This window comes from Melozone crissalis, unplaced genomic scaffold, assembly GCF_028551555.1.
Source record: "Melozone crissalis strain CALT ecotype California unplaced genomic scaffold, PUWL_Pcris_2 ptg000005l_1, whole genome shotgun sequence".
NCBI lineage: Eukaryota > Metazoa > Chordata > Aves > Passeriformes > Passerellidae > Melozone > Melozone crissalis.
Window position 1 is genome coordinate 26,488,310 of NW_026535783.1, and position 13,245 is coordinate 26,501,554.

Genomic DNA, 13,245 nt, shown 5'->3' on the forward strand with positions numbered 1-13,245 from the left:
ACAGCCCTCGCGGGGCGGGGTCAGCGCTCAATGCGGGCGGCGGAGGCGCGCGCTGATTGGCCAAGCGCCTTCCCCTCCCCATCAGCCATTGGTGGGCCACTCGCCCGGGCCCGGCGCGCGGCGGGGCAGGACTTCCGGGGCGGGGCCAGCTGTTAAGCGGCGGGGCTGCGGGACCGGCCCGAAGTTTCCAGAAGAGTCGGGATCGGAGCCGGGCCGAGTGGGATCTGCGTCCGCCGCCCCGGGGGCCTCCTGCCGCCGCCACCGCCGCTATGGTGAAGGAGACCACCTACTACGATGTGCTGGGCGTTAAGCCCAACGCGTCCGCCGAGGAGCTGAAGAAGGCCTACCGCAAGCTCGCGCTCAAGTACCACCCGGACAAGAACCCCAATGAGGGCGAGAAGGTCGGCGGGACGGGCCGGGAGGGAGGGAGGGGGTCGGGCGGGAGTCCCGCCGGGGGTGCCGCAGGTGCCTGAGTGCCGGTGACTGTCCTTTCCGCAGTTCAAGCAGATCTCTCAAGCTTACGAAGTGCTGTCGGACTCGAAGAAGAGGGAGCTGTATGACAAAGGAGGCGAGCAAGCTATCAAGGAGGGCGGCTCTGGCGGCGGCTTCGGGTCACCCATGGACATATTCGATATGTTCTTCGGCGGCGGGGGAAGGATGCAGAGGGAGAGGCGAGGTAATGTGTCGGCGGGGATATCAGATTCTTTGAAGAGAATGTCATAGATGTGGGAATTTAAACAGAGTTTAATTGAAGTTACAGGGTTAATCTGAAAATTGGAGAAAACTGTTTTCCCTTAACGCCTGAAACCCCAAGGGAGGGCGTTTGGTTGGTGCAGTGGTAGTTTGGTCTCCTGTGCATTGTCCTCTGTTAATCGCTAACCAGGTGCGTTCGGAGTACCTTTAGCTGAGTGTAAGCCCAGCTGCTGGTAGACAAAATAGGAAATGGAAAGGTAAAGTATCTTAAAATGGTTTATTAACTAAGCTAGTGTAAGTGTAGCATGTAAAAGCAACTACTTCGACATCAAGATCCAGTTCAGTCTATGAAACTTTTCTGTGTTCTGCACTGTGCATTGGTATTATGTTGAAGGTGCAGTAAAATGCTACCCAGAAGTTAAGCTCCAGTTTAATCACGCTGGGAAGAACTTTAAACTTGTTAAGAGCAGTGCTGACCCCATCACCTCTTAGTGCAGATCTGGTGAGAAAGGGAAGAAAAATTGTTTTGTATCCAAGTGTTAAGAGTCTGTAACAACCCAGAGCTCAGCATCCTTTAGATAACTAAGCCTACAGCAGCTGAAGTGCTAAGGAGTTCCTGAGGGTAAAAATATAGTTGGTCATTTCTGGTTCCAGAAGGTCACGTGGTGAGAGGAGGAAGGTGTCGAAGTGGAGATTCCAAACAGAGTCTCTCACTTGTTTGTAGGAGATCTGTTTGGTGACTTTGTTGAAACCAGGGTCCTGCATTATCAGACTTACACATTTGAGGTTCTGTATGTTCTGTTGCTTTCACTGTTTGTACTTTTCCAGAAGGTCTCCTCTGACTTTGCCAGAGTCAGTCATAACAACTGTTCCCTAATATGACAGCAGCTGAGAAGAGGCTTTTGACTAATATGAGCAAAACAAGACAAAGCTCTATTGAAACAAGATGCTAAAGCCCAGAGACTTGGCTTATCATGGCTTGACAGGGAGATGTGAAGACCAAGCTTCTAAGCTTGAATAAATATTTGCTCTTTTACAGGTAAAAATGTGGTCCACCAGTTGTCAGTAAGTTTGGAAGATATGTACAATGGTGCAATGAGAAAACTTGCACTGCAGAAAAATGTCATCTGTGACAAGTGTGAAGGTAATGTTGAAACTGAAACTAAAGAGAATATGTTTCTAAAGCTTTTGGGTTTTTTTTCTGGTAGCATATAACTACCTATCTCCAATTTTTGTTCTCAGGTCGTGGTGGTAAGAAAGGTGCAGTAGAATGCTGCCCTAATTGCAGGGGAACAGGCATGCAGATCAGAATTCACCAGATTGGGCCAGGAATGGTGCAGCAGATCCAGTCTGTGTGTATGGAGTGCCAGGGGCATGGGGAGCGTATCAGCCCCAAGGACCGGTGTAAGAGCTGCAATGGCAGAAAAATTGTTCGGGAGAAGAAGATCCTGGAAGTTCACATTGACAAAGGTGAGGTGTCTTACTGAGGTGAAGTATTGACCTGGAATGTGCTGACTGACTTTGCAGCACTAAAACAGAAACCTTAGCAAATACCTGGTGTCAATTTGGTTAGTAACAGTGCTGAATACATAGCAAAATTGCTTATTGTTGTCTTACAAAAAGTAGAGTTGTTTTCTAGGGAAGGTCAACTATCTCTGTGTTCACTTCTTAAGCCTGGCACATAACTAAGAGTGAATTCTGAAACTTGCATTATTGTAAGCAGTGAATTATTTTTCAGGTCCCTCTAAGGCCAGTTTGTGATCAGGTAGTCTGATCAATTTTCACTGCCTGCAGCAAAACCCTGCAGACTCCGATCACTTCCGCTGTGTTTCAGTGTGAAGGGGAACCAGGTCTGCTATAGTGATAGGGTGCAAAGACAGTGCTAAGCCTCTCATGCTTAGAACTCTGTTGGCTACACACCCCTGACAGTGCTGCCTAGCGCAGGTACTGCTTCCTTTCCTGTCAAAATGCAGCTCGATACACAGACCCTCAGTGTGATGGGTGAAGGTAATGGTATTCAGTGACAAATGCATTTCTGCTGAGGGGGCTGCTCAGAGGCTGGTGGGAGAAGCCTGTGGAGTAGTGCAGCTTCTAGGACAGAGCAAGCTGACAAGTACATGACTTTTACAGACTCTCTCGTGATTGTGACCTGCAGCTGTTACATGTGTGAAGTGTAAGCAGAGCTTATGCAATGCCTGAATTTGTAGGCCAAATCCTACAGTAGTAGTAAATATGAGGACTAGAAGGGATATATATTACTGATATTTTGAACATATGAGAATGTTTTTCTAGAAGGAAGGGAAAAGAGACTCATATAGCATTAGAGAGCTAGTATATTTGTTCAATAGACTTCTTGTGTGGGTGAAACAAGTTTCTTACAGGAGATTTTCAGTCCGTGGGGAATGCTTCTTTTACTTGGCAGTCACTGAGATGATGCTTCATAAGGAGATGTGCCACATATTTATGAAACTGAAGAACCTGACTAGTCAATTGCTCTTGAAATAGAGTTTGTACACAGTGTTTCTGATTTCTTCTTTGTATTTGTGTGTATAATGAAAACTGTCTTGATGATATTTTCCTTCGGGACTTTATGTTGGTGGCTCTTTTGGCAATACAGTTAAACCTGATGGTCCTGAGACTGAATTCAGGTTAGCAGTGCTAAGATCTGTTGAACAAGTGAGTGGATTAAAAGAAAAATGAAAACGAATCCTTCAAGGGAAGGTCCTGATGTTCTTGCTTAAAGATACCTTGTTCTTGCTTATCTTGATACCAGCTCATGCCTCTAAAAGTGTTTGTTGTTGGTGCTTTTGTCTTAAAAATAAGAAAAATGTTTTTGTTTTGTGCAATAGGAATGAAGGATGGTCAGAAAATAACATTCCATGGTGAAGGGGACCAAGAGCCAGGTCTGGAGCCCGGGGATATTATTATTGTCTTGGATCAGAAAGACCACTCTGTATTTACAAGGTAAAGACACTTGAATTCTCTTATGTTATCTCCTGTGATGTTTTTCCACGTGCTTCCTTGGTTACCACTCATCTTGTAGGTACTGGAGTGTCAGGAGATAGGATCACATGACTGTCACTCAGCCATGAGTTTGTCTGGGTGGTCAGAGGAGCGCTGAGGTGAGTTCTGGTGCAGCTAGTCTGGCCACTTGGGTTCTAATAGCATGAGGTAATCTCCTGTGAGCTTTGGCAGCAGAAGGGACTAGAAGGCAAACAAAAGCAGTTACAGTTAATAATTTACAAATCTTTAATTTTAAGAACTCCTTGGAATACTGAGATTTATAGTAGTTTTGAATATTTGTGGCGGTTTCCTTGCTTTCAATTATTTAGCTCAGAAAATTGTCATTTAATGTAGTCCACTGTTGTCCACATGGCCTCAAGACACAGAAAACTTGGAGTGTGTGCATATGTGTTTGTGGATCTTATTTAGGACAAATTTACTCAGTGTGGTGTGCACTCTTGTGATCAAACATGGTTTGCCACACTTCATTTCCTGCCCAAGTGCTATGGGCAGCATAATTGGTCCTGTCTGGCTTTTATTGTGAAAGCAAAAGTGACTCAAGCAGCGCTGACCACATCTCAACTATTTCATGCTCCCAGGCAATACTGCTGGGTGTTGCATACCTCCCTCTGTAGTGTTACTGTTTGTGGAATTAGTCTGTTCAGTGTATTTTGGTTAAAAGCACCGTTGATGAGCTTGCAAAACTGTGTTGCATTTGTTTTCTCACTGCTGCTGCTCAGATCAGTTACAGAGGAAGTGGTGGGTTTAGAGAAAGCACTTATCACTGACCTTGTGCTTGTAAATAGGAACAGTGAGCCAAAGGTTCTTGGGAAACTTGCAGGTGGTGTACCTCACTATCATGTATGGTGCTGAGCTCTTGAAGCTGGTGCCAGAATTCTGTGCCAAGGAACACTGAGCTCACAGGTTAAGAATCACTTCTGCTTTGGATGAGCTTACTCAGCTGATTTTTCTTAACTTCCAGTGAAACCAGACACTGATTCAGATATGCCAAACTGTTCTCATGGTTTCCTGGGACCTGAAGTCAAAATGCTGCTACATTATTTTTGTCTATCCTTCTGCCCAATGCTTTCAGTTCTAGTGTCCTTCAATAACCCTTGCTGTTACTGGTCTTGTGGGGTTATGCTGAGGTCATGCTCTCGCACAAGTGGGATGTTCCTCCTCTCCTGCCAGAATCTAAAATTAGCTTTTCGTTCAAGTCTCCTGTCAGAGATGTTTTAAAAACAGGGTGAGTGTTCTATATTCTTTGAATAAGATGAAGGATTTTGTAGGCTTTGAACATGTAGACAATTACTAGTAGTGTCATACTGAAGTCAGAACACAGTTAAAGTAATTAACACTATTCCAGATACTTCTTGGTACTTGTGTCAAAGGTACTTGTATTATTACCCAAAGTGGCCATCACCTGTTCAGACTTACCCTGGTAATAAATCTTGAAGGTGTCACAGATCACCGTAATGCAAGCTAGTGCAATTAAGACTGTATTTATCTACACAAAGAAAGGAATTAATTGTCCCAGTTTCAGTATTTATGAGGCTGAGAAAAATTTTTTTTTAATTGGGAATGGGCAGTGAAGTGAAACTGGATGCCAGTGGGCCTTATGGTATTATTTCTTCTCAATAAACACTTGTAACACTTTAGATAGCTTGACATAATCATAATGGCTCTCAGAGTGAGCATCATTCTAGTAATTGAGGAGCTTCATTAATATTTGGTATGCTTTGTTTAGTTGCCTGGGTTCCTGTTATAATTACAGCTTATTGTAATTTCTAGATTTTAAATGCTGAAGTTGGGCATGATCCTTGTACTATTTCTCTCTCACTGTGACTGTTGTTGATTGGTTCTGCCTTAGACGAGATGAAGATCTACTTCTGTCTATGGATATTCAGCTGGTTGAAGCACTATGTGGCTTTCAAAAGCCCATCACAACTCTGGATAACAGAACTATTATTATTACCTCCCATCCTGGTAAGAGTTGGTTTGCTTTCTGTTGGAAATTGTAGCATACAGTGAATGTAAGCTGGAAATGTAAAGGAACAAAAGCACCCCATCTTGATGTAAATGGTGCTGGTGTCAAATTCTTTGCCCTAGTCTTTGCAGTACAAATCTTAAAATAAAAAAGGATTTTTGCATAGCAGTCAGCAGTAACTTTCTCTTTGCGTGACATAGTAACAGACCCTACCTCATGGACATACTTGCATCCTGAGGATATCTCATGAGAATTGAAGGCCGTGGGTCTCTGAAAACCACTTTTTCAGCCTTGGAAGCGATGGAGCACTTAATAAATTTGTAAGTATGCTTCCTTTGGGAAGCATAACAAGGTTTACAGGAATGTAATGGAGACATCAATCTGCTTTCCTGCTGATATGTTACCAGGCAATAAGTTCCTGTTAGACTACTACATGTTGCTGCCTAACCACAATGTAGAAAGCTACATAAATATTGAAGGGAATTATAACTAAAGCTGCTTCTGTTGCTTGCATGGCTCCCTTCCTTTTTTGGTAATTTTTTGTTTATCTTTTTTAGGCCAGGTTGTTGAGCATGGGGCTATTAAGTGTGTGTTGAATGAAGGTATGCCAATCTATCGCAGACCGTATGAAAAAGGACGTCTGATCATAGAATTCAGGGTAAGTAAATCAACTCACTTCCACAGCATTTCAGGACCAAACATCCATCCAAAATTCAACCAGTAAGCACTACCTCAGTCAAGAAGAGATACCCATAATCAGATATCCTGTTTTGGTATTTTTTCTTTACAATGATGGGAACATGGAACCCATCAGAATTATAGTTCAGAACAGAGAAAACTTCCAGAACACTGTGCCCTCAAAGTACATTAGGTACCAGAGGAATTTCTTCAGCAACCTTGTGAATGTCTATTTGCTTGACATGTTGTTTAGTTTCTATTGCCCTGTAGGAAGAATGCATGAGTAACTTCAACTTCTGCACTGGAGCAGAAGAGTAGGTTGGAAAATGCTGATTTTCTTCTCTGGGGAGAAGCTAATACTGGGAGCTGTAGCCGTAAGGCCTATCTGCTACAGCTTAGAATATATTTAACCATATCTCTAATGTTGATGTTTTGTTTATATATATATATATATATATATATATATATATATATATATATATATATATATATATTTGAATATGTAGTTGTATATGCTATTATAAATATGTAGTAAGATGTGCTACTGTATTACATTTCTTCTTTGCTTTTGTGGTTGATTCTAGTGGGCAGCCTGAGGCAGAAGAATAAAGGTGTTGATTGAGTTGCCAGAGTTAGAAGCTAACTTCATGCAGGCATTAAAAACCAGCTTAGTGATGCTGATATTAAGCTCTGAATTTAAGTAACCTAGGACGACAGACCTGACTTTGACAGATATTTAACCTGTAGGTCTCTTTGACCTAATGAAAAAACAGTTCAAATAGACTTGAGTAACCTTAGCTCTTGATTTCAGGTGATCTTCCCAGAGAGTGGCTTCCTCTCCTCAGATAAGCTGTCCTTACTCGAAAAACTGCTACCTACAAGGCAGGAGATAGAAGAAACTGAGGAAATGGAACAGGTGGAATTAGTGGACTTCGATCCGTCTCAAAAGCGAAAACACCACTATAATGGAGAAGTGTATGAAGATGATGAGCATCAGCCTAGAGGTGGTGTTCAGTGCCAGACATCGTAAATGGGCCAGTGAATAACTTGTGATGCTTGTTTTGTATGCAGTAGTGGATGAGTGAAGGACTACAAGCAGTTACCCTCACCTCCTATTTGTTGTTCTATCCAGCCATAGTCATTTCTAAAAGCGAAAAGAAATAAACTAAGTAATTAAACTGACTTTGCAATTTGTATAAAGCTCCAGGATACAAGCTGAAATGAAGTTGACTGCACTTCACCCCTGCCTCTTGCTCCAGAAAACTCCCTTACCTGCTTGTCTTTTATTCCAAACCTTGTAATTCCTGTATGTGTGCAATTGCCCAGGCTTAAACTAAGATTCTGTGGTGTGCTTTTTAGAAATTCTAGATCTTATACTCTGTGAATAAAGTATGCACAAGTACTTATAATCCATGGTAAGATGTAGTAAAGTTTTGTACAATTAGGATAATAATGTTTGGGCTTGTACTAGTGTTTGTTAAACAGGGCCTGGCTATAATGCACCCACATGGTAGATGAGGCTAACACAGATGTGATCAATCTTCGCAGGCCCAATAATGTCATGAGATCCCCAAGCTTTCCACGCTATTCCACGTGAGGTCAGATAGTCCTTTCCTGTGCCAGCACTGGTCCTGACCCCAGAGCTAGGTATGGAGCTTCCTTTGTTTCATCAGTGACTCCCATTTGGCTGCTGTCCTGCGCCACACTGCCTGTGGAGCCAGGGCTTGCTTGGAGCTGCCTTGGCTACTGTGCATTAGTAAAATCCTCTAGGCGTTGTCAGCATGCAGGTGGCTTGGAACGTCAGACTGCTGCTAGGTGAAGCTCGATTTCCACCCTGATTACTGAAATCAGATACCCTTGGTGTGTTGTGGAGAGCAGCACCAGTCCTCTTAGTGGGTATATGTGATCCTGCAGAGGAAAGAAGGCTAGTGAATGCAACCAACCACTCCATCTAGGATGTTCTGCAATGAATGTATTGTGTGCATTATTTCAAGCTGACTCTTAAATTTCTGTATGAATGTTCTAATTATTGTAGATGAAGTGTTTCCGATATAATTACAAAATTGTTCATTGCCTCTTTTCTTAGACCAGATGTTGGTTCAAAAACACCACCCCCTTCATTTTAGACAGCTATTCACAGAAAAATCTTTAAAACCTTTTTTCAGAAAATATGCTGAGAGGACATGTCCAGATTTAACCTCTAGTGTGGTAGTTTAGTCTTACTCAACCATCTGGCTTGGGACAGAGCTTGTGCTTCTCTGCTTTGAAGCAAAAGTGTCACGAGGAGAACTCATCTGAGTAGCTGCTGCGTGGCAGTACATGTATTGTAACCTGAATATCTGGAAGCTCTTAGACAGAACATCTCTAGCTTATCTAAGTGTTCCAAGTTTCATTGTATAAAGACAGCTAGTATACCGTGGATTTTGTATCTCAAATGTGGTCCCTTCCAGGTACCTACAGAACTGTGATCTTTCACCTGCATGTTTCACCTACTTTTCTGTTTTCTTTCTCAACAGAAATAAAATTCTGTAGGCAAGTGTTTTTCCAAATTCTACTTGAGTGAGCTCATCAGTGAGATGAAAAATGTGACCTGCAGGTGCCTGTGCTCTATCAGTAGGATGGTTTGAGTCAAGCAGAGAAACAGAAAGCAATCTTCTGGCTAGGGCTGAATCCTGCACAGCTGGCTTGAGACTTAAACAGCAGTAAAATAAGCTACTTTTTTTCAGCTCAGTAAGCACCCTTGGTTTTGGGTTTTTTTTTTCCTTAACCACTAGATCAAAACAGTAAGGACAAACAACACCCATTCATAGCCTTTGTCTTGACAGTGGGACATGATTTTGCTTCAAATGACTGTGTATTATATTTCAAAAAAACTCATTCCATAAACTTACTTTTTCAGGAGCACTGCGTTTCCTTTCGCCACACTCACCCGTAGCTGCATTGGCATGCAGGTGACATTGAGGTGACATTCTTGACTTACTCTGGAGGCCATGACACGACAATTGTGCTTGGTGGTTGGTGGCCACACGGCAGATGGGCCAGGTTTCAGGAGGAGGGTGGCTGACCAGGAGCTGCCTCTGAAGGCTTTAGCAGAGCAGTCCAGGGAAGGATGCTGTCCCAGGAGCGGGGGCAGCAGGAACACCACCAGATTAGTATTGTTTCGAAATGAATTGGTTACAGATACGAAATCTGTGCCCCAAACTAAGGATACAGTAGCACAAAATAGCTGTTTCTGTAACTGCCAGTATAGTAACCTGACCTATTGTAATCTGAGTTTGCAATTACTTCCAGTGTTTCAACACCGCCTAATTCATGTGATCAAGCTTATATTTTAGTTTATTACAATTATTCTTTTCACTGGGCACCAGTGAAAAGTATTTAGGACTTCATATTTTCCCCATAAAACAAAGTTCCACTATTGCACAGGCTGGCTGTGAAAGAGCCTACTCTCACTTTTGCTTTGCTTTCAGAGTCCTTAGGCTACAGGTCCTCTCCTTCCCATAGCTTTGAATACCTGCTAGCCAGCAAGAGTGGAAAAGGTTGGTTCAGCCCAGGGGTGTAAACTCAATCATCCCAAATCTGTTTTGAATTTGCAGTGTGATGCAAGGTCAAGCAACTTGCCCTATGTTTTTTCATTAGCAGCTTCACCTGGGAAGACATGTTTGTGACTGATTCTGCTCAGAGCATAGGAAAGCACACTAAGAAAAGAGGTTTGATTTAAGCCACTCTTTTTGAAAACAGCACATAAACAAATGCCAGGCTTAACTGTTTTCTTAGGGAGTAAATGAGAACAATTACAGTGCCCAAAGAATGGGACTTCAACTGCCCTGTTAACTGCTGTCAGGAAAACAAAGTAATTATAATTAATAATAAAACTAAAAGTAGATCCACATCTCAGGTAAGTGCTAAGTGCTTTAGGTCTCTGCCATAATGGTGGGCATTCCTGAGCCAAAGCCAGTGTGTCTACTGAGACAGCCCCTGAGAAGTCTGATGCTTCCGTGCAGACAGAACTGGTGAGGCAGGTGTCAGTACGGGTGGTTTCCATGGATAGTCCGGGTACTTCTGAAGAAAAGGCTGGTACCTGCACAAAGTGTGCACAGGTGGATGACCAGCTGCAGCAGGTGGCTGAATGACAAGAGACAGTCAGTTAGCTGTTCAGTATATAGAGGGGCTGAAGCAGAGATAGGTAGGTGGATTCAGAGCCACTGTGGATACCACTGAGCCTGAGGCACCCTGCACCCTGGGGACCCACAAAAGCAGGCCTCCAATTCCATCTCCTGTTGTGGTGTGTGTGTTAAGTTTATTGTATTACTCCCCCATTTTATGTATTGTTTCCTCCTGTTTAATGTAAATGGTTCTGCCCTCCCCCAGTTTAGACCTGTCAGTTATGTTATTCCCATGGCAACTCCCGTCCTTGGGGTTGTCAGTTCTTTTGGTTCTATAATTTCTCCTCCCTCTCCTCCCCTTATATGTATACTGGTTCCTCCTTCCTGGGCCCAGTCAATCACCCCCTACTCCTCTCAGCTTTCCAGAATCTTCTTCTCTCTGGGGGTTGTGGTTGGCTGAGGTCCTGGGGCCCCTTCTTTACTTTGTATCTATTGGTTTCCCCCTTTATGTCAGTTATGTTAAGTTCATCCCTTCACCCTTTCCTATCGGTTCTTTGTGAATCCCTCCCATATACACCCCCCCTTCCTTTAAAACCTCACTTCTCCCTCCCCTCGGGGCCATTCCCTGGTTGGTGCTCCTTGGTTGGTTTCTCCGGTTCATCAATAAACCGACTACACCCCCAGAGAGTGTGCGGCTCCTTCTCTCGTCCCACCGGCAGCGAGTTCCGTCCGCAAGCCAGCTCAGCCCAAGGCCCACAGACGCCGAGGGGGCTGGCAGTTTATGTAGCTAGGTGTCGGCCTCTACCTTCTGCTAGCCGGACATTGACCTTATTGGCCACACACACCTCGCTGCAATCTCCAGCCTTCAACTTGCAGACCAAAAATACAAATCTGATGCTTTAAAGGCTTTAGATGTCCATGAGCAAGGCCAACAAAGAGAACCTCACCAGCAGTGCATTGTGATTACTGTAAAAATAAAATCAAGTGGTTGTAGTGGGCACTGAGTTGTCCATTTGCCAGCCTAATAGACAGTCACAAGGGGCATCCTGCCCTCCAGGAGCTGGGATCCATGGTGTTGCCAAGACGGTACCCTGACCTGTCATACACCACTACTCCATCACTTTTTCATATGGGTACAGGTGATGCCACATGCCTGCAGCGAGGTGGCCTTCAGTAGAGAGTCTGGCTAGCAGGAGGGGCGGCCAACTGCAACTGGACAAGTGCCCCTCGGCGTCTGTGGCCTCGGGCTATACTCGTGGCGGACAGGATCACTGCTGTGTCAACGAGAGAAAAGAGCCTGGACACTCACTGGGGACCGTTAGATTTATTGAACCTAACTGATGTCAGCCAGGGCGTGATCCCAAACTGGGGGGGGGGGGTGCAATAAGGTTTTATATGGGGAGGAAAACATGGGAGGGGATTACATAAGAACCAATAGGGGAGTGCAAGGGAGTGAACTTAAGATAATGGGCATTAAAGGAAGACCAATAGATACAATATAACGGACGGGCCCTGGAGCCACAGCCAATCAAGTCTCCCTGAGAGCAGAAGATTCTGGAAGAGCAGGAGGGGTAGGGAGTGATTGACTAGGCCCAGGGAGGAGAAACAAGTCTACATAAAAGGGAATGAGGGAGGGGAAATTACATAACAGAGGGGATTGACATAGCAAGTGGCGGGAGTTGCCATGGGAACAGAATAACTGACAGGGCAAAGGTGGGAAAAACTGGGAGGGCAGAACCATTACAGAACAATAGGGGAGAAACTGAACAAATTAACAAAACACACTACAACACATGCCAAAAAGTAGGTGAGATCAAGGAAGACTATAAGGCCCTGACAAGGCAGGTGGAAAATACCACAAGTCATCCTCATGCCCAAGTCATCTCCTTCTCTGTCCTCCCTGTTAGAGAAAGCAGGACAGCCAGAGACACATTGTGCAAATCAGTGTCTGGGTTTGTGGCCAAAAGCATGAAGGTGGGTTTGGCTTCTATAACAGTGGGTGGTGTTTTTATGATTTTCAGCCTGTTATGGGGGAAGTGGATTCCCCCTGGCTAAAATGGGCAAGAGAATCATTGCAGCACTCTGGCCAGTCTGGTGAGATGGGCTTTAAACTGAAGGACTCGGGAGGCAGGGTGCAAATGGCAACGATTGTGCCATTGCTTCCTCCTGGGAAGCAGGTTATAGCAACCACTGCAGAGTCAGATGTACCTTGGCTGCCCCTGGAGTTGAGGATCCAAGCACAAAACATATCATAGGTGCTTATGGCTGCAGTGAATCCTCTCACATCCCTTCTAGGAGACCCCATTCCTTGATTATCCAGGAAGTGTCGGTATACAAAACGATGCAGCATGAGGAATGAACAAGAACTATATATATATATGTGTGTGTGTGTGTGTTCACAGGATCTCACTGCAGTGCTGAGACATAGTGGGATAGCTCACATGACTGGAATATTGTCATGGATGGGTATGTCCTTTTTAGAAACAACAGAGACATGTCAGAGAAGCAAGGTAGTGGAGTTTCTATTTACATGAGAGAGGAACAGGAATGTATCAAGCTCTACCCAGGGACAAATTAACAAACTGAGAGATTGTGGGTGAGAATTATCCAGTGTGCCCTGGCAGCCAGGAGGATCAGTCCTATCCTGGGATGCATCAGGCACAGCATCACCAGCTGGGCAAGGGAGAGGCTTGCCCTGCTCTGCACTGGGGTGGCCCCATATCCAGTCCCATGTGCAGTTTTGGGTGCCACAGTGTAAGAAGGGCATTAGGCCAATAC

The 13,245-nt window shown here is 44.3% G+C and overlaps 1 protein-coding gene across 1 annotated transcript; it reads left to right on the forward strand.

Annotated features, from left to right (window-relative positions):
- Nucleotides 1-144: 144 nt before the first annotated feature.
- DNAJA1 (DnaJ heat shock protein family (Hsp40) member A1) lies at nucleotides 145-7,770 on the forward strand. The gene is made up of 8 exons (XM_054285920.1): nucleotides 145-401; nucleotides 499-676; nucleotides 1,733-1,837; nucleotides 1,936-2,163; nucleotides 3,543-3,657; nucleotides 5,567-5,682; nucleotides 6,241-6,341; nucleotides 7,173-7,770. Exons 1-8 carry the CDS (start codon nucleotides 270-272, stop codon nucleotides 7,389-7,391), a joined length of 1,194 nt encoding a protein of 397 aa, XP_054141895.1. The 5' UTR covers nucleotides 145-269; the 3' UTR covers nucleotides 7,392-7,770.
- Nucleotides 7,771-13,245: the final 5,475 nt, after the last annotated feature.

Bases quoted from the DNA above. Each gene is read 5' to 3' on its own strand.
- DNAJA1 (XM_054285920.1), top strand. From the start codon at position 270: ATGGTGAAGGAGACCACCTACTACGATGTGCTGGGCGTTAAGCCCAAC. The intron at 2,164-3,542 runs GTGAGGTGTCTT...TTTGTGCAATAG, and splicing joins GGAAGTTCACATTGACAAAG to GAATGAAGGATGGTCAGAAA. The intron at 6,342-7,172 runs GTAAGTAAATCA...TCTTGATTTCAG, and splicing joins GTCTGATCATAGAATTCAGG to GTGATCTTCCCAGAGAGTGG.